The sequence below is a fragment of the Trachypithecus francoisi genome, unplaced genomic scaffold, assembly GCF_009764315.1.
Source record: "Trachypithecus francoisi isolate TF-2019V2 unplaced genomic scaffold, Tfra_2.0 Lachesis_group4, whole genome shotgun sequence".
Lineage (NCBI taxonomy): Eukaryota > Metazoa > Chordata > Mammalia > Primates > Cercopithecidae > Trachypithecus > Trachypithecus francoisi.
Genome location: NW_022681469.1, coordinates 84,208,199 through 84,234,940, shown reverse-complemented (window position 1 = coordinate 84,234,940; position 26,742 = coordinate 84,208,199). Strand labels below are relative to the sequence as shown.

At 39.0% G+C, this 26,742-nt stretch overlaps 1 protein-coding gene and 1 long non-coding RNA gene across 2 annotated transcripts in view; one reads left to right on the top strand and one right to left on the bottom strand.

Moving 5' to 3' along the window:
- SCIN (scinderin) overlaps positions 1-26,742 on the bottom strand; it is an 85,445-nt gene that overhangs the window by 2,624 nt on the left and 56,079 nt on the right. The window contains exons 6-14 of the mRNA XM_033193155.1: positions 26,237-26,369; positions 25,425-25,513; positions 24,468-24,683; positions 22,055-22,176; positions 14,863-14,953; positions 10,529-10,699; positions 6,743-6,920; positions 6,353-6,474; positions 1,526-1,603 (exon numbers count right to left, since the gene is read on the bottom strand). Of these exons, the coding sequence (XP_033049046.1) occupies positions 1,526-1,603; positions 6,353-6,474; positions 6,743-6,920; positions 10,529-10,699; positions 14,863-14,953; positions 22,055-22,176; positions 24,468-24,683; positions 25,425-25,513; positions 26,237-26,369 (1,200 nt within the window). The remainder of the gene's footprint in view (positions 1-1,525; positions 1,604-6,352; positions 6,475-6,742; positions 6,921-10,528; positions 10,700-14,862; positions 14,954-22,054; positions 22,177-24,467; positions 24,684-25,424; positions 25,514-26,236; positions 26,370-26,742) is intronic.
- Positions 125-14,856, top strand: LOC117072760. Its single transcript, XR_004432941.1, has 4 exons — positions 125-222; positions 10,905-11,020; positions 12,075-12,189; positions 14,479-14,856. It is a non-coding gene; the product is annotated as an uncharacterized LOC117072760 (long non-coding RNA).

Here is a 26,742-nt window from a genome sequence, read left to right as displayed (position 1 = left end):
TGCACATTAATATATTTATATGCCTTTTCTCCTATTAATCTGCCTGTTATCAACTGATTTTTATATGAACCTTTGGAAAGTGAAGGGGAAATTTTCCCTTGGCCCTTACACAGTCATTATCCCCATTTCCTAGATGTGGATCTTGGCTGGAAGGGACTACATGTAGACATAGATCTTATCTGTGGGTGATCCCAGACTCCCTCCAGGAACCTCTGACATAAGGTTAGTGTTTTTCTCTTCTAGTAGCGTGCCCTCCCTGTAAGATGTTGGTAAAAATGCTATCATGTTTAGTATTTACGTAGCCTTTTTTAAAAAAAAATTGATATAATTATATAATTATACAATCTGTATATAACCTTCTCCTTGTCAAATGTGTGAGTGGGAGTACTTTAATGCTGAAAAAATTTCCTGAATTACCTTATATTGAAATCACTTTAAAATCACTTGTGGCAGAACAATTTTGGTCAGTTATGTTTAGACTGTATTCTAGTTCATACTGAAAGTGCTGAAATATTCGTGTGCAGGGCACAGAACAAACCATGACAGCATGGTAATGTAAATAAAAAGTATGACTTTAAAAAATGAAATGTGGGTTGGTAAATATTCTAAAAAGTATCCATGATTACAGAAACAAGAGTTGAATACAAATGAGAAAAATTAAATATATATCTGAATAAGGAAGTGTAATTCTTCTTTAATTCTTAAATACACAAGAGTGTTTTATTGACCTGGAGATTTAAATCTCATCTAGAAATAAGTACTCCATTCACTTGGCAAGAATCTGAGGCTGAGCCCTCAAGTCAAACATGGTCATTGTAGATCAGAAGCTAGGGTGTGATATAACTGAATGGTTTATCAGTTGGGAACAAACTTAAAAGGAACAATCTTTGTGCTTGCCTCTAAGACTAGGCCTAATTCAGATAAGCATTTCATACTTGTTCTATATAATTTAGTTCATAATATATTTAGTTTTCTCTTTCACTGTTAATTTACATAGAGGTTAAAAACCTATGAGATGTGGCATGTCAAATCACCGTTAATTTCCTTGAAAATTAAGATAAATAAAACAGTAACATATTTTACTGTGTAGATTCAAAACTATTCTGCCTGTTTCTTCCCCAGGGGAGGGGCGCCCATGACTTCTTGTCAAATTTCAAGAGAAATTTTGAATATGTTGTTTTCCTCAATGGCATTGTACCCCCACGACACTGTATACACGAATACACTTATTAAATGAATTATAAACAAATTAAGAATGAGTAACTTTTACAAATAAATGAAAAATAAATGTTTTTTTTTTGCCTATAACTGTAAAGCCAAAGATGGTAGCTCTGGAATTATTTTCACAGGAAGAAATCAACTTGCCATATGTATTAGTTTCATTTTTTACCAAATGTATGTGTATTTTTAACACAGCCTAAATCTCTAGGCTCATTTATATCTAGATTTACCATTTCTCAAAGCAAGTTCTGTCATCTTCCAACCAAGAATGCATTCTCTTGTTATGAACAAAATGTAGTTGTACCTGTTCCCAAGCATCTAGTAACATGACATCATCTTCTGCTAAATCATCCTGGGTGAAATCTCCTGGAACCTCTTCAATCTGAAAGGTATAAAAAGCTATATGAGCAAACAGTAAAGCAGTGATTTTTCTAATACATAGGATACAAATGCCCTTTATTTTTTTTTTTGAGTATAGTGAAAATAAAATTTGGTAGTAATTTTTTTCTTCTTTTTCAGGTAATAAAATTTTAAATAATTGATCATTAATTTGACATCACAAACTGGTGGTATTTTATTTGACCAGCACAGTATTTAATACAAACATTGCATTTGTGAAAGTAAATCATTCAAATATAAAGCTGGTGGAACCTTAAATTATTCTGAGCTTTGAGAGGAAAGTGGCTATATGGCCTGAGTCTTGAGGCATGCACTCAAGTTTTTGCCTTTTTTTCTGCAAATAATTCGGAAGACCAAAGGGTGCAGAGCTAAGACCCCCCTCAGATCACCACTCCTCACAAAGTAAGAATTTATTCTTCCTTGGAAAGTATTAATAGCAATCTGTAACCAATCAAATCACTGTCAGTATGCACTGGTCTTATATAAAAAATTACATAAGCCTGCTATAATTTCTCTGTTTCTGCCTACTGTCAGTGAACCTTTAACTCCTCCACTTTAAAACACTGGCCTCATTCATTTGGAGTCAGTGTTTCCCGGGTAGCTATCCTCAAGCCTGGCATTTCAATAAACTATATATTGAATCATATTTTCTAAATCTCATCCTTAAGGTTGACACATTTGAATGCCCACATATATAGTCAATTTGCTCACAATCCTCTGTACTTCCAGTCCCTTATGACTAATTGTTTCACAGATTTATGTTGCCTATCTAGTTCCTAAAAACATTTGAGTTTATAGTCCAAGTATTAAATTATCTTTCATTTTGTAGGTCAAGATTACTTTTAAAAAATCAATAGGGCCGAGCATGATGGCTCATGCCTATAATCCCAGCACTTTGGGAGGCCAAGGCAGGCGGATCATGAGGTCAGGAGTTCAAGACCAGCCTAGCTAACAGGTGAAACCCCGTCTCTACTAAAAATACAAAAATTAGCCGGGTGTGGTGGCAGGCGCCTGTAGTTCCAGCCACTCGGGAGGCTGAGGTAGGAGACTTGCTTGAACCTGGGAGGTGGAGGTTGCAGTGAGTCAAGACTGTGCCATTGCACTCCAGCCTGAGCAACAGAGGGAGACTCTGTCTCAAAAAAAAAAAAAAAAAAAAAGAGAAAGTCAATAGGCCTGGTCATTTTAATAAATCAAAAATTTTCAATAAGATGACATTATAACATAATATTGCACGTACAATTTTTTTTATTTTTATTTTTAATTGTGTTAAATTATAGTTATAGCATTAAACGGTAATGGGAGTAATGGGAGGGTTAGCTTCATCCACCCAATACCAATGGGCATGTATTAATCTAAAGTTCAGTATTTTTAGAGAATTCTGGGTGAAAACCCCCTTGGATCCTTAAGGCAGGAGTTTGGATTATGGTTCCCAGTTCTTTATTCACTCCCTCTGGCATGTGACTCTGCAGTGCTGTGGAGCTGACTGGGGCCTTGGCCATGTCATATTAGCAAAGGTGACTCAGCAAGGGCCTTTTTGTGTCTTTGGCTTTGTCACTGGAAAAACATGTATAAACCCAAAACATGTGCCCAGCATAGATAAACCTAGTTCCAGGCAGCCTGCAGACATCTGAGCATGACAATTCATGTTTGTTGTAATCTGATGAGATTTTGAGATTGTTATACAAAATAAAAAAAAAAAAACCTTGACCATTTAGAGGGCAAAGGATTTGTTTATATTATTTTTATAGGACATATACCAATCACATAATGATTTTAAAAAGAAAAACTTTAAATAGCGCTTACTTGATGTCAGGCACTGTTCTAATCTTTTATATGCAACAGCTAATTTAATATTCACAACAACCCTATGAAGTAGGCACTATGATTACCACCATTTTAGAGTTGAGACTACAGCCCAGATAGGCTCAGTAATCAGCCTAAAGTCACACAGCCAGCAAGTACTAACACCAGGTAAGTGACAGCACATGGGCAGATTGGTTCCAAAAGCTGTGCTTTTAGCTAACAAGCTCTGCTGCCTTGTAGCTGCCTTGTAGGAATCTACATGTGTAAAGCCTACTTTCTAATAGTAATTATAAGATTAAATACTTGTTAGCAACAATCCGTTGCCTTAAACTATAAAGGGAGCAGAAGGGGTTCCAAACATCAAACAAGAAAATGAGTTGGTGCAGAGAAAATTTATATTTCTCTTAAAGGCTAATATATGTGCATAACAAAAAGCCAAAGACTAACAATTCTTTTTTTTAAACACACTGAGAACAAAGCCTAGGTACTTATTTTTGTAAAGTACATCTTTCTTGGAAACAAACATCTAACTTATAGCAATGTTAATAAATAATTATAATAAGAAATTATAGAAGCATATGCTGAAAAATAAGTTGCTTGGATGCAATATCAAGTTACCAGTCAAAACAATAAAACAGCAGATTTTTCTGATGGCAAATGCATAAAATATAGCAAGTTCAGGGATTTCCTGTAAAGTAGGTGAGCAAATTGTGGTATACAGCAACCAAATATTTATCTCAATGCACTGTTTAAATCTTTAACTTGTAGGTCAAATTATTTATAAGCTTCAAGGGGGACTTGAACCACTTCATCTCAAATAATTTTATTTCTAGTAATCAAAATATCTGGCAAAATACATGGGAAATTTTCTTTCCTGTGTTGAAAAATAAAGTTTGCATTTATTCACTAGGACATGTTGACCAAAATCTGTAGATCAAATTTTATATAAAAGAGGAATTCATTCTTTAAATGAAAAATTTAGCAAAAGCTTAGCACGTGAAACAGAGAAAGTATAACTTTTTTTTTGAAATTTAGGTGACAGGCTGTGGTTCAGGATGATATTTCAGAGTCCAGTGTAAAATCACTCTTGTATTCTTTTGTATTGGATGTTTGTTTCCCCCCAGAATTCCTATGTTAAACCCCTAACCCCCAATGGCATGGTAGTAGGAGGTGGGGTCCTTAGGAGGTAATTAGGTTCAGATGAGGCCATTAGGGTGCAGTGCCACTGCTTAGCGTCCTTATAAGGAAAGACCGAGGCTAGAGCTTGCTCTCTTGGCCATGTGAGGACACAAGAAGGCTAGAAAGTGGTTCCCTCACCAGACATCAGATCTGCTGGTGCCTTAATCTTGGACTTCTCCGCCTTCAGAACTGTGAAAAATAAATGTTTGTGGTTTAAACCACACAGTCAATGGTATTTTTGTTATAGGAGCTTGAACTAAGACATGCATACACATACTTCTAATTTTACTTCTAACTGACTGGAAGTCAAAGTTTGTAAATGACTATGAAATAAAACATTTCTGTTGATGTCAGTTAATTTGTAACTACATATATAGCTTTCTGTGATTTTTGCTCAATGATCATAATATTTCCATAATACTTTTAATTCAGTCAATATGGTGAAAATTTTAGTCTGCTGGGAAATTGACATGTAAAATTTACATAGTTCGATCAGAAATAATGATTGTTGCCCATAGAAAATGCCAAATTATTAAATTAACAAATCTAGCCACATATATATTCATACAGCAACTGCATGCTCACACAGGTGTAAAGTAGCTGGTACTTTTAAGAGCAGCCTAATCTATGTAGGACATCACAACATTAATGCTTTCACGTTAATTACATCATTAACTCTTAAAAACACCCTGGGTAAGGAACAGAAAGCCAAATATAAGTGGGAGCTAAATGATGAGAACACATGGGCACATAGAAGGGAACAACACACACTGGGGCCTATCAAAGGGTGGAGTGTGGGAGGAGTGAGACGATCAGGGAAAATAACTAATGGGTACTCGGCTTAATAACTGGGTGATGAAATAGTCTGTACAACAAATCCCCATGACACAAGTTTACCTATGTAACGAACCTACACATGTACCCCTGAACTTAAAATAAAAGTTAAAAAAAAAAAACCCTGTGTAGAGCAAAGGTTGTTACCATGGTTTGCAGGCAGGCAGAAACTGAGATTCAGAACAGCAGCATGTCTGAAAGTGTCAGAGCCACATGGGACTGCCCCTCCCGGCGTTGTTAGGTTCTATCCCACTCTTGTTTGTTTGCTTGTTTGTTTTTTTGAGATGGAGTCTCACTCTGTTGTCCAGGCTGGAGCACAGTGACGCCAGTGGCATGATCTTGGCTCACTGCAACCTCTGCCTCCCAGGTTCAAGAGATTCTCCTGTTTCAGCCTCCCAAGTAGCTGGGACTATAGGCACGCACTACCATGCCTGGCTAATTTTTGTATTTGTAGTAGAGATGGGATTTCACCATATTGGCCAGGCTGGTCTCAAACTCCTTGACCTCATGATCCACCCATCTCGGCTTCCCAAAGTGTTGGGATTACAGGCGTGAGCCACTGCGCCCGCCCCCCCCCCGCCCCCCCCCCCCTTTTTTTTAGGATGGAGTTCCGTTCTTGTTGCCCAGGCTGGAGTGGAGTGGAGTGGCACGATCTTGGCTCACTGCAACCTCCGCCTCCTGGGTTCAAGTGATTCTCCTGCCTCAAGCCTCCCAAGTAGCTTGAATTACAAGCATGCACCACCACACCCAGCCAATTTTTGTATTTTTAGTAGAAACAGGGTTTCTCTATGTTGGTCAGGTTGGTCTCAAACTCCTGACCTCAGGGGATCCGCCTGCCTCGGTCTCCCAAAGTGCTGGGATTACAGGCACGTCCCACTGCACCCGGCCCTATCCCACTGTTTTTAAAGACACTTACAATGAATCTTCCAGTTTTGTTAGAGCAGCCATAAAGCCGAGGAGGATGGTCTTCAGCCTGGGTCTCCAGTAGTGGTGAGGTCTGGTAGTCTTTTTTCCCTCCAAGGGAACTCCAAAACTCCTCTGTGGAAAACACACTCAGTTATCCAGTGCATTTTCAGGAACACATGCTTGCTGTTGCTTTATATCAACAAATATCATCTCACTTTGGTTTCAATGTTGAGAAGTTACTTAAAGAAATCAGGTACCATCACCCACCCACCTTTGCAACTAATGGAGAGATTGTTAACCCTTATAAGCCATTAGAAAGTGACTTTTTGGTGAAAAAAAGATGATTGGCAATCATATCAATATAAAATCTAGTTAGTGCCCTTGGCCCCACAGCACACACCTGGCTCCTTGCCTTCTTGGATCCGTAAGGTTTTGCACTTGAGGACACTTGCTACATACTCTGCTCCTTTCTCCTCCTCCTGGCTAGCACCTTTTCCTATCCAGATGTAGCCACTATTTTGTGGCAGTTTCAGGACAAAAACATCGTTAGAATTCAGTGAATGTGCATCAACATCAACCTGGAATATGAAGAAAAATAAAACAGTGATTGAAATTCATTGCTGCTCCCTCAATAAACATGTCCTAGAAGCTGTGACTGTGGCAAACCATACATAGCCTTCTGCCCTATCCCAGGAAATTAATTCAGGGCAGCTCTGGGACACCACTATGGTGTTTTAAACCCTAGAGTAGGAGCACTTTGGTCTGTGTCACTTGAGAATTTGTGACTCTGTGTCCTTCTCTGTGAGAACTTGTCTGACCGTATGACTGTGCTACTATGTCACTGGCATGACTTTCTGCATAATTGTCGAACAAGTGTGATATGTGATTCCAGAAGGAGGAATAAGAACCAATAAGCAAGACTGAGGGGGAGTAGCTGAGACGGAGGAGGAAAACAAGAGTGTAGTGATCTTGAGGCCAAGTGAGGAAAATGCTTCAAGAAGGCAGGCGTGATTTGCTGTGCCAAATGGTGCTGCTTGGCCATCCACACTGAACTGCCAGGGTGAAGGCATCCACGATGTGGAGAGTTGAATTTCACCAGGTTTCTCAGGAGCCTGTCCAAGGAGAGAACACTAGAGGAGGAAGGAACGGCTGTTAGAAGTTTTAAAGGCATGTCCGGGAATTGGGAACATTCAGGAAAATGGTTAAAATCCTCTCCCAGCAGGAATGAGGCCTCACAGACCAAGCTCAAAGGAATCTATCAGATGTGACGATGGAGAATTACAGGAACCAAGTCTGGCTTCCAGGGCTTCCAATTTCTAATATATACATCTCATTATGGGTACAGAGGAAAGAGCCAGGATGGATAGAAGGTGACAAAGGACCTATGCCCAGACTGGTGTGAGATCAGGAAATGAGATCTAAAACAGAACCTTATAAAGACTTAGCCTGCCAGGAGATAAAGACAGGAAGACTCGTGAAATGATCTTGACTGGTGCATTTCAGAGAGTCTGGGAATGTGAAAGCTGGTTTGAGAGGCTGCAAGGAAATAAAGAGATGCACTGCAAGCAGCTGATGAGGTCTCACAAAGGAATGTCCACTGGGGAAGAGATCAGAATGTAGGAATGGTGCATTTTGGTTGACTTTCCCATCTGAAATCAACTGAGAATGCCCATAGATAATGAATGCTTAAATGTCATTTTGATAGTTTTTAAATGTCAAAAAATAATAGTCATAATTAAACATAGAAGAATCCGTGCACAGAAGGTTCTGGATGAGATCAATACATACGCTGGCATTTAAACCATATGACTAAATGAGACCATGGTGAAGGGGCCAAGGCCGAAGCTTGGAGTGCTGAAGAACTTAGAGGTCAAACAGAAGAGGAAAACACAGCAAACTGGCCCGAGAGGAGTGGTCGATAGGTTAGGAAGAAACCATGGTAAGTGTGGGGATACATTCACCTAGTGAAAAAAAGAAGTGCTCAATAAAACTGGAAAGGCTGACTGGCAAATGCTAGTGGGAAGCTGAGAAAAACGAGATCAGAAAAGTGACCTTTGATTGTGGCATGCGGCAAGTCACTGGCAAACTAGATAAAAACCAATTCAGTGGACTAGTGGGATGGACACCTGATTGAGGTGGTTTTAGAGAGAACTGGCTTTAAAAAGTAGAGATGATGAGTGAGTGAAAACACTCAAGACAAACCTTTCAATGATATGTGCTCTTAAGAAGGACAGAGAAATGATGCAGTAGCTAGAGAAGGTAATGGTCAAGGTCAAGACACAGTTTTTAAAGAAATGACAGGAGGTTTTTGTTACAGCCATCTTTGTAGCTCAAAGTGAATGATTCCACATAGAAAAATAAATTGATGATACAGAATGAAAGGAGATTACTGCCTGTAATCATGATGAACTAGAAGTGGAATAAATGCACAGGAAAGACAGAAATCCAGGAGATTTCTTAGGAAAGCAAGAAAGGGAAGGATCCGGAGAGAAGTTGGTGGCCAGGTGGGCGGAGGAGGAATTGGGCCTTAGATAGGAGGGATAGTCTATGTAATAAACATTTAATAAATTATTTATTGATACATAACTGTATGCAAATACATTATTCATTGCTAATTTATGGGTAATAGTATATATGTAATATGTATAGTATATAATCACTTATAAGACACTTCACATATGGAAATTCCTAATATAAAGTATTTATTAACTTAAAAATACAAATAAAAATTTGATATTTATTTCATAAAAGAGGAAGGAAAGAGAATATATACACAGATGCAGACAAATTGATAAAGTTGCAGGGGAGTAGATAAGATGATTTATGCCTGATTTATCTTCTCTGTGAACTCTAAATTAAAGTTCTGGGGGATCTGGGGAGAAAGGAGGACATGAAGGGTGGGGTGTGAAGGAGGCAGCGGGTTCCTGGATTTAGCTATAGGCCTGGAGAATTGCCAGAATGTGCATTCTGGAGTAAAGGAGCCAAAGGACAGGAGAGAGTTGTCAGAGATTAGATGACTGGAACAGATTTCTGAGGAGCTATAGTTATTGCAAATGGCAAAGTTTAGTATAGGACCATGTGAGTATGAGATGAAATGTGGTCAAGGAAAAGACTGCTGGAAGAGAGAAGCCGAAGAGATGGAAATAGTGAGATAATGGCTGAAGTCATCAAAGAAGAGGAGAAGGACTGGCAGTTCAGTCTATGAAAGCACAAGAGGTCTGGAGGAGGGAAAGTCTGATACAAAGGAGAGAGGCAAGATAAAACCAAAGAGGTAAGGGTGAGCAGCGGGGGAACTTGTCCAGCCCCATCCTTGAGGCCGTGGTGAGTGGGCCTTGGGAAAACACAAGTTCCACTTGAGAGGGCTGCAGGGGAATCTGTCCTCAGAGGACAGTTGTAGAGAAAGCAGGTGCAGGGAGAGGGAGGCTTAGAGAAGAGGTCGCAGGTGGAGGGATGAGATGATCAACCTGGGTTTAAAGCGTCTGCTGATTGACTTGTATGAAGGGGGAGTTTGAGAGACAGCTCCAGGCTTGATATGCAGAGTATGCCGGGCAGTGTAAGGGTGATGTGAAAGACTTGGATTTCAATGGTGACTGGGGTGACAGGATTGTCCTAAGGTCAAAGCACTTAGCTATTTAAAAACCTGGGTAGACTGGCCTTGTCTATACCTGGAGGTCTCCTTATCTTATGGCACCATGGCATGGGGTCTGATTTCTCTCCCAGCTGCTGTCAGAAACAGCTCATGGGGCCAGTTCAGTTACGGTTCTGGTCCAGTGTGATGGGACATGCCTCCCATATTTGTTACACTTGTGCAAAGGAGGGCCTTCCCTCTCAAATGTTTCCAGTGTGGTCAATCACCTGACCATCACCCGTGATCCATCCACCTCAGGCCTTTCAAGATGGAGCTTAAGCAGCCTCATGCTTTTGACAGCTAATTTGTGATAGTATTCTTAAAAATTTATTTGTTTGGGTTCAATGCAGTTGAAAAATGTGAGAGGCCTGGCATCTGGAGTTTTACTTTTTACTCAACTCTCCTGCTATTAGTGTTTTAAAAATTTTGAATAGTGGATTAATTATAGAAATGAAGGGAGTTTATTTGCCAAGTTTTTAAAGTCTAATATTTGCTGATGGCTCAGGTCCATTGGGAAGTCCACAACTAGGACACATTTTATGAAATGCATGACATTACCTCCACAATTCTGGTGATAGATGCCAGGTTTCTCCGGACTTGAAAGAGGCGTGTAGGGGGAGCAGGTGCCTGACCTCCTTTCTTTGATGTTCCATTCTTGTAAATAATGAGCGGTTTGTCTTTGAACAAACTCAGCAGGTGAATAGGCTCTTTGCCTTGGGAGACTCGGATCTGATGGGGGAGAAGGGGAATAAAAGAAATATAATTAAGAGTACTGTGAAAGAAAGTTTTAGTTCCAAATGTGTTCTTATGTTTTCTTTTTGAAAATAAAACAAAAAATAAAAAGTCAAGAGCAGGAGAAATGATGATTAACAGAAAATACAGGTTAATGAAAATCAGTTTTCCTTGTTGACTTAAGAATCTTTTGTTTTTGCAGGCACGGTGTCCCTGAGTAGTTTCTTGTCAGAGGAAACATCACCATGCTCCAATACTTTCTGTTTTTGAAAAGTATGAAGATGTAAGTTTGTTTGTTACATCTCCGAAAGAGACAAGGTAACACCAAAGTGCTGGTGTCTGCGACCTTATGTGAAAATCTTGAAGTGAAAATCGCTCTTCTTTCAAGGGCGCCAGTAACACTTACAGATACTTACAGAGGTACTAGAATCTCATGTTTTTGGATCTGGTTCAGAAGGTTAAGAGATGTGCATTCAAATGCTTTACAGCATAAGATGATCCCAAATCATACTCATTATTTCTATATCTCTGTATTTGTAAAATAAAAAAAATTACACACACACACACACACAGATTTCTATACAAGCATTAAAAATGGGCAAAAATAAACAGAATATGTTTTCTACTTTTTAACTTACCTATAGAAATGTAATAGTAGATATGCTCAATATAAGAAACTTTAAAAAATAAGACTTTTTAAAAAATAAGTCTTTTTTTTTTAAAAAAAAAAGACTTTTCAGGATGAGGAAATTGAAAAAAAAGGGAAATTATTTGCTTGATTTTATTTATTAGCCCCAAATATTGGATTAGAATTTCCTATTTCTCGCACAAACTATTGATGCATTTACATAAAGAGTTCAAATTTCATGTCAGTCTCCCGTTGTTTTCATTTGTTCTGCCCTATGCGAAAATTGAACTGTCTCACTTCCCCTGGTTTGTCTTTTTCTAGAAGCCAGGTGAATGGGAATGCTGATGCATGTACCATTAGAGGGAGGCCTAAAGGCACTGAAAATAATTGACTTCATAAATATGTTTCAATTAGTAGGAATTCAAATAAGTGAGCAGCAAATTATGGAAATGTTTTGTCAGTTATGGTCTCACAAATACCTAAAACTGTTGGCTTAGCATTTCATATAACATGGAGAAAACTTTAATTGCCAACATGAGAGAAAGTGAAACACTGATTAAGGCCCATCTCTTACTGTCAAAGGAGAATAAGACAGAAAAAAGATTGATTAAAAGTAATTTTAATGGTTAATATGTTCTACAAAGGAGCGTTGAAAACCGCAATACTTTAGTTTTTTCATGCATTATTGTAAGCTACTGCCATCTAGTGATTAAACTAAAAATTACCATTTTGTTGTCAATTTAGGATTCAACTGGCTAACAATTCATGGAAATTCATAATCGAGTGTATCAAATATAGTACTATGAAATATGAAATATGTAAGAAAATGCATATCTTCAAAGTTTTTTGTAATAGTTTGGTAAGTAATAACTTAAAGATCAACTAAATTTCATAGAATTGAGTGCATTTAAATAATTCAGTCATCTCATTAATTTGTTAATTAAAAATTAGCAAGTTATTTTTAAAAAGTTAATATGCACCTTTACATTTAGATTTAACTTGTTTTATGTATCTACTAACTTGTATCAAGATGGGAAGGAAACCAGCTGGAAGACTAACTTCAGCCTCCACATCTTACACTTCATGTTCTAAAGTGTCTAACTTGCCTCTCTATTTAATTCTTATATTAATATAAGCAATTGCACACTTACAAAGATTTGAAAATGAGACAGAAAAACCCTTTTGTACCATATAGAATCTTAGCTCCCTTGACACCAGGAATGAGGAAGTTAAACAGGCACAACCATGCAAAGGGAGTGTTTAATGCTGCTGTATCAGAAACATCACTGCACTGGCCAAGTAAGCACCTGCTTTCCGTTTGAACTCTAATCTGTAAGATGCTTTTCCCACCAGATGGGAGCAGATGGCTTCTCAAAAACTGGCCAAAGACAACAGGCAGGCATAAAACAGGCAGCAGTGTGCGCAGTTCCAGCTAGGAAGACACAGGGAATGAGAGAGAGGGAAAGAGAAAGCTCCAGCCAGTTGTAGGGAAAAGGAACAAGCAAGTGCCCTCTCCCAGAATGAACAAGAAAGCAGACAGACACACTGGGGCACACTAGAGGAAAACAGGGTCTCCTTGAAGTTTGTATGTCAGTTATACAGTAAGGGAATTTAAAAAACAATGACCCAAACTTTTTCATGGTAACTAATAAGGGTCCTGAAACAAGTAGCAGATACTCCACCATAAATATAAAAGGAGGAGCAGCTGAACTTAGGAGAGGACAGAAGGTTGAACCAGGCTAGAAACAGCAGTCTCTTAGACACAGTGAGATCTAGAACTAGACATTGATATTGTCTGACATTGTATAACAGTTAAAGCTTTATAATAAATAAAGCAGTATATTATCTTTTCCTGCCCATTTTTCTCTATTTTAATCTCTCTCTCTGTCTCCAGATAGAGATAGATAAGATAGATAGATAAGTTAGTTGGATATACTAAAAAGTTGACTCATTTTTATTTACATGAAATTTTCATTTTGCATGTGGATTTAGTCATTCTCAACAAGTAATTTTTTATTTCAGAAATACCCAAATAAAAAAATATATCTCTCCTCCCTCTCACACTATCCTCTCCCTTGCTCTTCCTCTTCTCTCCTCCTTCTTGTCTCATTTCTTCCTCCATGATTTCCCTTTCTTCTCTTCCCTCTCCTCCCCTCCTTCCCCTTTTCTTTCCCCTTTCTCCCTATCTTTTCTCTTTGTCCCTCCCATTTCTGTTCATCCTTTCTCCCTCTCCACCACTTCCTCCCTCACTTTTGGGTGATGGACTTCGTTTCAGTAAAGATTCTGGTACCTGAAAGGGAAATATAAGGACTCATGCTATTTTATCAAGATTTATTCTTGTTTACTTGTGCAAAACATAACTTATGCATGTTTATGATTTGAGAGTGTAAGAAAATGCGTCTTTTTTCTACCTATTAATTAGAATTGCTAATCTGTGCTTGTTCTGTACTGTTGTATTTATTTCCCATTGTTGCTGTAACAAATTACTATGATTTAGTGGTTTAAAACAACACAAATTTATCATCTTAGAGTTTTGGAGGTCAGAAGTCTGAAATGAGTTATGGGGTTAATTTAGATAGATCACTGGGCTAAAATGTGGAATAACAATTTAGTCATGGGGCTAAAATCAAGCTATTGTAGGGCTATAGTCCTTTCTAGAGGCTCTAGGAATGAATCTATTCCTTGCTTTTTCTGGTTTCTAGAGGTTGCCCATATTCCTTTGCTATGGACTCTCTTCCATCTTCTTATTTTAATTTTATTTTTTAATTGATTGATAATTATAGATATTCATGGGGTACATACAATGTATAGTGATCATATTAGGGTAATTAGCATAACATCATCTCAAATATTCATCATTTCTTTGTGTTGGGAATGTTCAATATTCTCCTTCTAGCAATGTGCAAACTATATAATATGTAATTGTTCCCTCTATCCTCAAAGCTAGCGATCGCTGGTTAGTCTTTCCTATGCTGCGTCCCTCTGACTCTGTCTGGCTTTCTGTTTTACTTATAAGGACCCTGGTGATTACACTAGGTCCACCCAGTAATCCCAGATAATCTCCCTAGCTTAAGATCTGCTGATGAGCAACCGTAACTCCATCTCCGACCTTAACTCTCCTTTGCTTTGTAACATATCACACTTGCAGGTTCTGAGGATTAGGACATGAACACCTTGGGGCATTATTCTGCCTACCGTATCTGTTGAACAACAACTGGAAACAATAATACAGGTAAAACCATTTTAATGTCAAGCGACTATCACTGACATAGGGTGTGATTCTAATGGGAAGATTCTTTTGGGATCTTAAATCTGTTGATAGTTTTTTGTTGCTTGTGTTTGTTACCTCCTTTCCAGAATCTGAGAGAACTAATTTGAAATGAGAGTAGGAATATTTGAATTTCAAAATGAAAACATAGTTCATATCAAGAAAATGTCAAATTTCTATCCCAACTTGGGAGGGAGCTATAGCTATCCATTGAGCTAGCAAGACTTTAACTTGTGTGAGTTTTGGGGGTAAAAATATCCCAACCTGCACAGCCTGTCCTCCGAGGGACCGATCCAACTGAACAGTCAGGAATGCAGATGTTGTCAGTTCATCTCGTGTGGCATTGGCTCCTTGCCTAGAGGAATGAAAGTGAAATAAATTAGCTTGCTTTTAAATTTTAAGATCATCGCATGTAGGCATTGCAAGCAGAGACAAGTTATTATGAAAGATCAAGAAGAAGCAAACTGTTTTAACATGATATGAGCTGTTAAGCTATTGTTTTTGTCAAGGTATCTAACATTGAATTGCCCTGTGTCATCTAGAACTGTATATGATAGGCATTTTTATCTCCATTTTAAAGAAACTGAGCTTTTGTTCCTTACATAACTTAGCTAAGTAATCAGGTTCACCTGATATTAAGTTGGAGCTGCCTATTTTTTAGAAAACACCTCTACAGTGAAAAATAATCCATCTGAAGTGAAAATACGAGCCAAACTTATTACATTGAATGTTAGGGGCATTTTGTCTTTCTTTCTTTTTTTTTTTTTTTGAGACGGAATCTCACACTGTCACCCGGGCTGGAGTGCAATGGTGCAGTCTTGGCCCACTGCAACCTCTGCCTCCCGGGTTCAAGCAATTCTCCTGCCTCAGCCTCCGGGGTAGCTGGGATTACAGGCACCCGCCACCACACCCGGCTAAATTTTTGTATTCTTAGTAGAGATGGGGTTTCACTGTGTTGGCCAGGCTGGTCTTGAACTCTTGACCTCATGATCTGCCCGCCTCAGCCTCCCAAAGTGCTGGAATTACAGGCGTGAGCCACCACGCCCAGCCAGCATTTTGTCTTTCTATGAATATTTGGTGAGCATGAACCAAATGTCTGTAACCCAGAAAAACCAAGAAAATAATAATGAGAAGTTGACAATGGAGAGGCCCCATTTTATCATCTTAGCAATTCCATAAGGAATTATTTATTACTATTATTATTATTATTATTTGAGACAGAGTCTCACTCCATCACCCAGGGTGGAGTACAGTGGCATGAACTCGACTCACTGCAACCTCTGCCTCCCGGGTTCAAGCGATTCTCCTGCCTCAGCCTCCTGAGTAGCTGGGATTACAGATGCTTTTTTGTATTTTTAATAGAGACAGGGTTTCACCACGTTGGTCAGGCTGGTCTCAAACTCCTGACCTCAGGTGATCCACCCGCCTCCGCCTCCCAAAATGCTAGGATTAAAGGGGTGAGGCACCATGACCTGCCCACCATAAGGAATTAGTAATAAGGCTGTACAAGATACTAAGCTTCCAGCACTCAGATACGGGTGAGTCCATCAATATGGCCAGTTCATTTGTAGCCTGTCTTTCTAGGGTAGCTTGTGGCTGTTAACTCTGTGTCACTTTAACCTGTAAAGCAACTTGTGGGAGATCTGCTGTTTGATGAGCTTGTAGAGAAGACAATAAAAGAAAACAAAACAAAGCTCCAAACGTGGTAAAAGCATTCATTGAGCATTATTTATTTTTAGCCAGCTTTCACATTTCTATCTGACTAGTGGTTAGCTTAGCAGTAGGAATGCTAAACTTGGATTTAGACTTTGAAAGTTAACTATTAGATTGGTGCAAAAGTAATTGCTGTGTTTGCTATTAAAAGTAATGGCAAAAGCCACAATTACCTTTTTTTTTTTTTTTTTGGAGACGGAGTTTCGCTCTTGTTGCCCAGGCTGGAGTGCAATGGTGCGATCTCGGCTCGCTACAACCTGCGCCTCCTGGGTTCAAGTGATTCTCCCGCCTCAGCCTCCCGAGTAGCTGGGATTATAGGCATATACCACTATGCCTGGCTAATTTTGTATTTTTAGTAGAGACAGGGTTTCCTCCATGTTTGTCAGGCTCCATGTTTGTCAGGCTGGTCTCAAACTCCTGACCTCAGGTGATGCACCTGCCTTGGCGTCCCAAGGTTCTGGGATTACAGGCATGAGCCACCGCGCCCAGCCTACCCGCAATTACTTTTGCAGCAACGCTAATATATCTTTTCTTCTAAAACTTTGACAGTAAACTGTTCCATACTCGGAACAGATTAACAGAAACTGCCACGTTGGGCAACACACACATGCATACACACACACACCCCAACACACTGGGAAGAGGGTGCATATCTTATTGCATAATTTTCCATTGGACCAGCATAGGCAAATGGTTGATGTAAAAATTTTCTACAGAGAGGTGCAAAAAAAACCATACATACAAATGTTGATAAGAAAATAAAAAATGCTTTCCCTAATAAAGGAACTACTAAACACAAAGTGTTTTAGTGTCAATAGCCTACATTTCCCAAGAGCCTATAATGCTAGCCAACACCTGTGTGTGTACTAGAAGCACAAGGTGAGGAGTTACACAGAGCTGCATGAGGACGGGCTACCACAGGGTCTGTATCATGCGTTGTTTCTTTGTCACATCTGTGGTTTCCTGAATTCTCGCTTCCAGCTTTTGTTAAAAATGGCTGCTTTCCATTTTGCTTTTATTCTGAAGGGAAGAAATCCAACCACTGAACAGACAATATTACCCAACTTTTGTCTTCATTTTGCTCCTTTTTTTTTTTTTGGAATATTTCAACTAGCAAACCTGAAAAACATCACTAAGTTTCTGCCTCATGACACTCTGAACAAATACTTCTCTACTCATCTTAAACCTCTCTTCCAGATCCCAAGTACCATACTGCCATCCACACAGATTCAAGTATTCCACTACAATCAAGAAATAACACAGTCACTCTTTGTTTCTAATTTTAAAATCTTATGCTGAACAAAAAAAGCAATCTACTTTGACGTATTTTTTCTTTATAAACCTGTGGTGGTTGTTGCTCATTAAAGATGAGTGCCGTGTAAAAATGGGATTTACTACTTCAAGAGATTCATCATTGTCATCTGTTCAATTTTAATTACCTGATATTTCAGAGAAAAGATCATTGCTGAAATTATTTCTGTCCTGTCATTTCAGAATACAAGTGGTTTCATAACTGATTTAATTCTAGTTTCTCACCTTTAACTCTGTCTCTTGGACTTAAACCTATTTATATCCCTGCATTGAAGTTATCACATAAACTGGAAAGCTGTTTAATTTGAAAGCCAGTCTTCGATGGAACTGCTTATTTTTTGAAATCCTCTTCACTATCTTTATGGAAGCTTTTGAAGTTCCACAAACCATACAACACTAACAGACTTACATACTTCACATTCATGATTTCAAATGGTGAAGACTCACAAAAGGACTCTGAAGTATCTAATTTACATTCTTGATATCCCCCAAATATATACATTCTTATGATGGAAATGTTGAACATTTCAAATTGGAAAGAAGAAAACTAAATGACCATCCTTCCAGCCCCATTCCAAAGATAGTAACTATTACCAATGTGGTGCCTTCTCTTTCTCTTCTTTTCCCTTTTGCATTTTTGTACAGTGTGGGCCAAACTTGTCTTCCTCGTAAGATTTTTAATCTCAGGAAATTAAACGCTACCCATTTGTGCTCAGACCAGAAACCCAGGGGTCATTCTTGTCTTTGTCTTCTCCATTCCCCATTAACAGTTTTTCTGGTGCCAATACTTTAACACCTTGCAAATTTGTCTCATTCTTTCCTTCCCTGTTGTCACTACACTAGGGCCACATCATTCAGCTGGATTATTGCAACACATTCCCAGTTGTCTTCCTGCTGCTAGCCTTCCTCTACCAATCCATTCTGCAGATGGATTCTGCAATCAGAATAATTTATCTAAAATGAAAACCAGGCCAGGCGTGGTGGCTCACACCTGTAATCCCAGCACTTTGGGAGGCCGAGGCAGGTGGACCACTTGAGGTCAGGAGTTCAAGACCAGCCTGGCCAACATGATGAAATGCTATCTCTTCTAAAAATACAAAAAATTAGCTGGGCATGGTGGTGTGCACCTCTAATCCCAGTTACTCAGGAGGCTGAGGCAGGAGAATAGCTTGAACCTGGGAGGCGGAGGTTGCAGTGAGCCAAGACTGGAGCCACTGCACTCCAGCCTGGGTGACAGAATGAGACTGTCTAAAATAAAATAAAATGAAATAAAATGAAAATCAATCATGTAACACCCCATACAAACTCTTTCAGTGATTCCCAATGTCTTAAAAATAAAGTTTGTCCTCTTCAGCATGGTTTATGAGGCCATTTACAATTTGGCTCCTTCTAATTTCCCTCGTTTTATCTTTTGCACCCTAAATATTCTCCACCCATACTCTATGACGAGTAGATTAGAGCACACTATTTTCCTGCATTGCTTGGAACAACTTCCCTATTTGCCTGCCTGTCTAGCTTCCACTTCAATGCCACTTTTTCTAGGAGCCTGTCTTAGTTCATTTTCTGTTGCTTATAACAGAATACCTGAAACAGGGTAATTTATAAGGAAAAGGAACTTATTTTTACAGTTATGGAGAATGAGAAGTCCAAAGTCAAGAGATCACATCTGGTGAGGGTTTTCTTGCTGGCAAAGACTCTACAGACTCCTGAGGCAGTGCAGGTCATCACACAGTGAGGGTTTGAGAATGCCAGCTCAGGCTTCTTTCTCTTCTTATAAAGCCACTGTCCCACTCTCATGATAACCCATTCATCCACTAATGGACTCATCCTTTCATGAGAGCTATCACCTCTTAAAGGCCCCATCTCCCAATATTTCCACACTGAAGATTAAGTTTCAACATGAGTTCTAGAGGGTACAAATATTTAACCAATAGCCTAGGAGTATGGTGGAGGGTCTGTATATAATTATCCAAAGATCACTCAGCTTGATCTTACATAAAATCCTCTATATTGCACTAAAAATACCTGTTAATCATCTGTTTCTCATTACATATAAGCTCCTGAAGGCACAGATTGTATTTTTCTTTCCACCACTGTATCTCCAGAAATTAGTACAATGCTTAGCACATAAAGTGCTTTCAAATGATACAAGAAATAGCTACGATTTAAAACTTAAATTTAGCATTTAAAATTTGTAACCTGATTTATTCTATTTTAGTATGTCCACACAGGCATTTATATGGGTTGCAAATTGTTAATTCCTCAAAATATTCTTTTGCATTACTGGCTTAGTCTTTTTTCGTTTAATTGAAATTCACAATCAATTATGTTGTTCATATTCAAAAGAGAATTAACAGGAAGACCATGAAGTAAAATGCAAAAGAAAAGTTAACTAGGAATAATTAATTTATCCCAATAAATGCCATGATTTTGTTGCACAAACACTTTTCTGAATTAAACTTTTAGAAAACGAAATTGCAAAATAAGGACATAACTACCTGATATAGATATACTCAAGCCTTAAAGAGACCAATCGATTAAGATTTAAAATATTGCCTTACAACAGCTGTGACTTTGAGTTAAATTACTTCACCTGTCTAATCTCCCCTGCTCCATTCTTTTTGGAAAGAAATATATATTAAAAAAAAAAAAAATCTGGCACTTTGCCAGCGAAAACATGCTGCTCACAGAATGGTTGCTATTAAGACAACATGTTAACCGCAGAGCTAAATAGCTAAATGCATTCATCTAGGACAGCATATGGAGTGACGGTGGCATCAGAGATGGTCCTGGGTGCGGTGGTTCACACCGATGTGGTGGTGTAGATTAGAATCTTAGGAGTCCCCTCAGCTGAGATTTTGATTTATTTGGTGTGGGTGAGAGCATTTGATTTATGAGAAATTGTTCAGGTTACTCCAATATGCAGTGTTCTAAACCACTGCCTGAGGCAGTGTCTGTCAATCATTGAAGTGCATGTTAATTACTTGAGCTCCTTGCTAAAATGCAGGTTCTGCCTTAGTGGGTCAAAGGTGGGGCCTGAGAGTCTACAAATCTAAGAAGTTCCCAGGTGATATTGATGCCTCCGAGTTCCCAGACCACTCTTTTGGCGTCATCCCATCTCCTGAACTTGAATGGGCTCAAGGCACTGGGCAGTGTAGATGACCAGACTATGGGGATGAGTGTGACTGTCTTTGTGTGTGAGGTTCACCAAAAAGAAATGTCACCATATCAGCAGAGTACTGAATGCATGTATATTCTATACACTTATTACAGGGTGTTATAACTATGTAGGCAAAGGTAGGGTCCTGCCCTGCCTTTGCACCTTACACCCACATTTCTCTGCTTGAAGATCTTTTTTAAGAATTATTTTCTTTTTTCCAGCCTTCTTAGCAATATTCTATTTTTACCTGATTTCACTTAATAAAAAGTTAGCGAATTTCACATTATATAATTTCTTGCAGAATCCCTATCCCTTGACGTATCCTGGCATGGTGTATGCGCATAAATTACTTGGTTGGACATTTGGTCATTTCCTCCTTGAGCAGGGCATTGGTATTTACTGAAAGTATACTTAGACTTCAATTAACTCAAGTCATCATGCAAAACCATGTAAGATGAAAACACAGGGGCTGGGTGCGGTGGCTTATGCCTGTAATCCCAGCACTTTGGGAGGCTGAGGCGGGTGGATCACAAGGTCAGGAGATCGAGACCATCCTGGCTAACATGGTGAAACCCCGTCTCCACTAAAAATACAAAAAATGTATCCGGGCGTGGTGGTGGGCACCTGTAGTCCCAGCTACTTGGGAGGCTGAGGCAGGAGAATGGCGTGAACCCGGGAGGCAGAGCTTGCAGTGAGCCAAGATTGGGCCACTGCACTCCAGCCTGGGTGACAGAGTGAGATTTTGCCTCAAAAAAAAACAAAAAAAACAAACCACAACTGCATATTTTTTTCATTATTGTAAATTTAATGGAAACAAAGAATAAGAATTGCATCAAGTTGAGGTTTCAATGGAATCACAAATTGTATCTCCTACAGGTTTTGCCATATTGCAACTTTGCAGTTCCAATTAGGATGGACCTCTGTGAATTTTAACAATAAGAAGCCATGGTACCTGACACTTGCTGTTGCAGTGTTAACCTGCGTACAAGATGAGATATTCAACTACATATCCACTAGCAGAACATCACTGGTTTAGGATATCAAAACTTTTTTCCTAGACTAGATAGCATTTTTATGTAACTCCTGCTGCCTGTGGATGGCAGCTGCAAAACAAAGTCAAAATCATATAAAAAGAAAATGCTACATGCATGCTATATAAATCTCACTGGGGTGATTATAGGATTATTCTACCCCATAATGCATGGAATTTAATACTTTGGAGCAAAATCTGGCTCCTGTGGAACCCGAGATCTTTGCCCAATATAAACTCACCACGTGTAGATAATTTGTCCTCTGGGATAGGTGTAGAGTATGATGTAGCAGTCGCCACCATAGAATTCACCATATGAGTTTTGGTCAACTTGGATCCTACCATTGTTTTCTACACGCCAAATCTGGAAGGAATGGATATATACACCAAATTACAATTTTCTTGACCTAATAGTACTTCTCATAAGCTTTAAATAATTTTTGGTTCAAATCTATTATTAAACAACTTTTAAATTATTTTTTAACTAGTTTACAAATCAAGCAAAGGAAAGAAATTGTTATCAATTTGCCAATTTATTGACATTTTAAGTACTTTTATGTTTCTTTTGCTTCCTCTACAGTATTAAGCTCAGTTCCGAGCCTGGTGATTAATAAATACCTATTGTTGCATCTACTAGCGGAAGTAACATGACACTCCAGTGGAATAAAAAACTGCAAGATTCAGCTCAGAAATATGTATTTTAATTTTTTCTTCAATTATGAAATAACATACGTATTTTTTTCCCTGTGCTTTAAGATAGGAGACTATTATTTTCCCAGGCAAGACTTGGTAGACTGTGACCAAATACTAAAGATGCTACAACACACTGAATGTTTGAGTCCCTCCAAGATTTATGTTGAAATCCTAACCTCCAGTGTGATGGTATTAGGAGGTGGGACCTTTGGGAGGTACTTAGGTCATCAGGCCGGAGCCCTCATGAGTGAAATTAGCGCCCTTATAATCAGAAAGCTTTCTAGCTCCTTTTCCACCATGTGAGGACGCAGCAAAAAGTCTACCAGGAAGTGGATCCTCCACCAAACACTGAGCCCATCAAAACCTTCAGCGGAGACTCCCCAGCCTCCAGAATGGTGAGAAATAAATGTTTCCACTTAAACTCTCATTCTACAGTATTTTTGTTATAGTAGCCTGAACAGACTAAGACCATGCCGATAACATGACTTCTGTTTTTAAAAGGTGCCATCCAGGTATAAGACTGAAATGTGGTGATGGGATAAAAACAGGCGGAACCACTTTCATTCTACCTCCTCATCTTCAGCACAGATTAAAGACCCTTCAAGTTGGAGAGATGAGAACTGTACATGAAACAGGAGAGTAACAAATGAAGGAGAGGCTGCCAGGCACTGTGTGTGTACATGTAAGCACGCGCGCACACACACACACACACATATGCACACTTGCCTAAGTTTTCCGGTGGGAAGGGCAGACTCTTTGCTTTGAAATCTGAAGATGAACAAGTGGACAGGAGCAGTGCAATGCTTCTAGAGAGAGGCCACCCCACACTATCCTAGAGAGCAGAAGCCTTATATCCTAGGGACAGCACAAGATCCTGGAGAGAGCTCCCCAGATTTCAGCAGCCCTAGGATGGCACAGGAGAAGGCTGCAGCCAGGACACAGCTGGTGCTGGAGACCAAGTTTGCCAGGAGGACTGAGCTCCAGCAGGAATGTCTAAGTAGGAGACAGATGCAGACCCAGAAGTCAATACTCCTCCGACAACAGCCATGAGGGACATTTGTGAACTTCTCCCTTGGCGCTCCCCACTCCCCAACACCCATGTCACTTAGATTCATGCTTCATGTCTTTGGAAAGAGGAAAAATTATTTCACTAATTTCTTGACTGTATACTTTGGTCCAAGCATTGTGGTAAGCCCTAGGAATATAGAGATGGAATATTTAATTCCTGTCCTCAAGGAATTGATGAGAGGTCTAGGAGAAATCTGGCAGTAAATGAACAATTCTGTGGTAGGTATATGATAAATTCTGTGAAAAATATCCCTAGAGATTGAACACAGTGAAAGGCCACTTCAGCACTGAGGGAAGCCTTCTCAGAAAAGGTGTGGCTTGTGATTTAACTGAGTTGCCAATGAGGTGTAGGAACGTTAGCTAGATGGCAGAGGGGAAGTCAGTCCTCAAGGCAGTGGATAGGTGAAGCCAAGAGGAGGGAAAGGGTCAAGGGTCCAGCTGAAGATGGATGTTCTCAGGAAGGCTGAGGAGAGCCATTAAATATGTATAAATATATTTAAATATACATTTATAAATATATATATATATAAACACAGATATGTGTATGTATACACATTTATATATATATGTGTGTGTGTGTGTGTGTGTGTGTGTGTGTGTGTGTATACACATTTCTCCCTCTGTCACCCAGGCTGGAGTGCAGTGTTGTGATCTTGGCTCACTGCAGCCTCCACCTCCCAGGCTCAAGCGATTCTCGTGCCTCAGCCTTCCAAGTAGCTGGGACTACGGGTGAGCTCCACCACAGCTGGCTAATTTTTGTATTTTTAGTAGAGGTGGAGTTTCACCATGTTGGCCAGGCTGATCTCGAACTCTTGACCTCAAGGAATCTCCCCTGCCCTCTCCCAACATACACTGGCATTCATGGGCTTGACGAAAACAAAAACAGGTAAATACCTCCACTTTGCCAGAACCATCATCCACCATATTGTGCTGGGCTGCCATCTGTGGAGAACTATGTAATTTTGAGGCATCAAAGGGAATTTGTTTTATTTGAGCCACTTTCTCAGTGACATATACTTTCCCAAAGCCATCACTCTGATCTTTATCTCTCCAGTCCTTAAAAAACTGTTTGAAGATTGGTGTTTCACCTCCTTCTGGAAGAACTTGAATCTGAAATTTAAAATAATAATAATAATAAACAGGAAAATAAGAAATTGAGGGAAAATATGAATCTGGCAGTGGAGACAGAACTAAGGAAATGAAAAATTATCCTGGTTTGCCTATCAAGCTCATATAATCCAAAACTGCTTTTGCTCACGACTAAAGTAATTGCCACTGAATTTTAATATTTGAGAGAAGAATCAAGTTCTTTAATATGTTATCCCTGCAGTAAAATAAGTTTGTCTTTCTACATAAGGTTCACAAGAGATCTGTGAGTTGGAAGAAATTATCTCATTGTGTTCCTTGTGTAAGGACATAAAAATGAGGAGAGTAGATGAGGCTGAGAGATTTGGAAAGGAATGGAGGAATTAGCCAGGGTCTAAATTGATTTTGATGAAGACAAATATCATCTGGGTTTCAGGCCAAGTCTGCACAACTTGCTCTAAGGAATAATAACTCATAGCTAAATCTTAGCTAAATCTACTGTGGTTTACTATCTTGAATTAAAGGCAGTGGAGGAAGTGAATGGGCAGCTCTATAGAAAGTCTGATGAGCAGTTTCTAAAAAATTCTAACCCCCACACAGATAAAGAAGAGGGACATGTGACACCAGATTGCAGCAGACAGGCAGGTGGAGAATCACTTCACATGCAAACGTTACTCTGACCCAAACTTTTTCATGAGTTTAATGGAGATGTCATGAGCTCCTATGTTTTCTATTTTTTTCTAGCCAGTTCATTTTCACACATACTTGGGTATTCTTGGAATAATTCATTTGCTGTAGAAATTCTTCAGCTGTCTTCATTGCAGCCTTCCTCTCCTGGGGATTAGCATCTTTACCTAAAATACAAGGTAAATTAAAAAGAAAGAACTTCAGAGAAGGAAGACATTCTATGATTAAGAAATACTTGTGTATCATAATAAACATAATTATAATTGAAGTTAAATGCAACAGTGAAAAAATAGCAAAATTAGCTGGGTGTGATGGTTCACACCTGTAATCCCGGCACTTTGGGAGCCTGAGGCAGGTGGATCACGAGGTCAAGAGTCTGAGACCAGCCTGGCTAACACAGTGAAACCCCGTCTCTACAAAAAATACAAAAAAAATAGCCGGGCATGGTGGCCGGCGCCTGTAGCCCCAGCTACTCCGGAGACTGAGGCAGGAGAATGGCGTGAGCCTGGGAAGCCGAGCTTGCAGTGAGCCGATATTGCACTACTGTACTCCAGCCTGGGTGACAGAGCAAGACTCTGTCTTAAGAAAAAAAAAAAAAAAAAAAATAGCAAAAATTTCTTGCTATATTAAGTATATTTAACAATACGCGAAAAACTTTATTTGTAAAACAATTCTTTTTATATTGCCCAAATGCTTATTTTTTAACTCCATAATCCCTGGTACATGATGTTGGTAGGAGGAAAATGGCTGCATTTTATGAGACATTTATAGATCAAGTCTTAATTAAAAGGTGGAATTTTTTAAAAAACTCAAAAAAATATATTTTATGTAGCCTTTTAGAGGAAATATATATACATCGGAAATACAGCATCGCCAATGGAATTTTTCACCTTTCCATACGAAAATTTGTTTTGCAGCCCCGTGGTCCAAAATAAAGCATTCTTCGGAAAGCAGCATTGCCATCGAGAAGGGATTTTCTTCTGCCACCACAGTCACTCTCATGGAGCCACTTGCATCTGAAACCTAATATAAAAACCACGACCTCCATGTTTTCATTTGGGGATGATAAGGATGTTCTATAATTAGATTATGGTAATGGTTGTACAACTCAGTAAATGTAATAAAATAAAAAGCATTGAATTGTACACTTTAAATGCATGAATTTTATGGTGTATAAATTATATCTCAATAAAACTGTTTCAAAGAAAATGAAAAGAATCCAAAAGACTAATTACACTCCAATTTTTAAAAAAAGTCCTTTGGGGTAAACTTAACAAATAAAAAGTTAAGTTTTGACACTGTGCCTAAAACATCAGAAAAGAATAGTGATAATAATAATGGCTAGACAGATGCTCTTATGTACTAAGAACCATGTAATTAACTTTACATGATTATT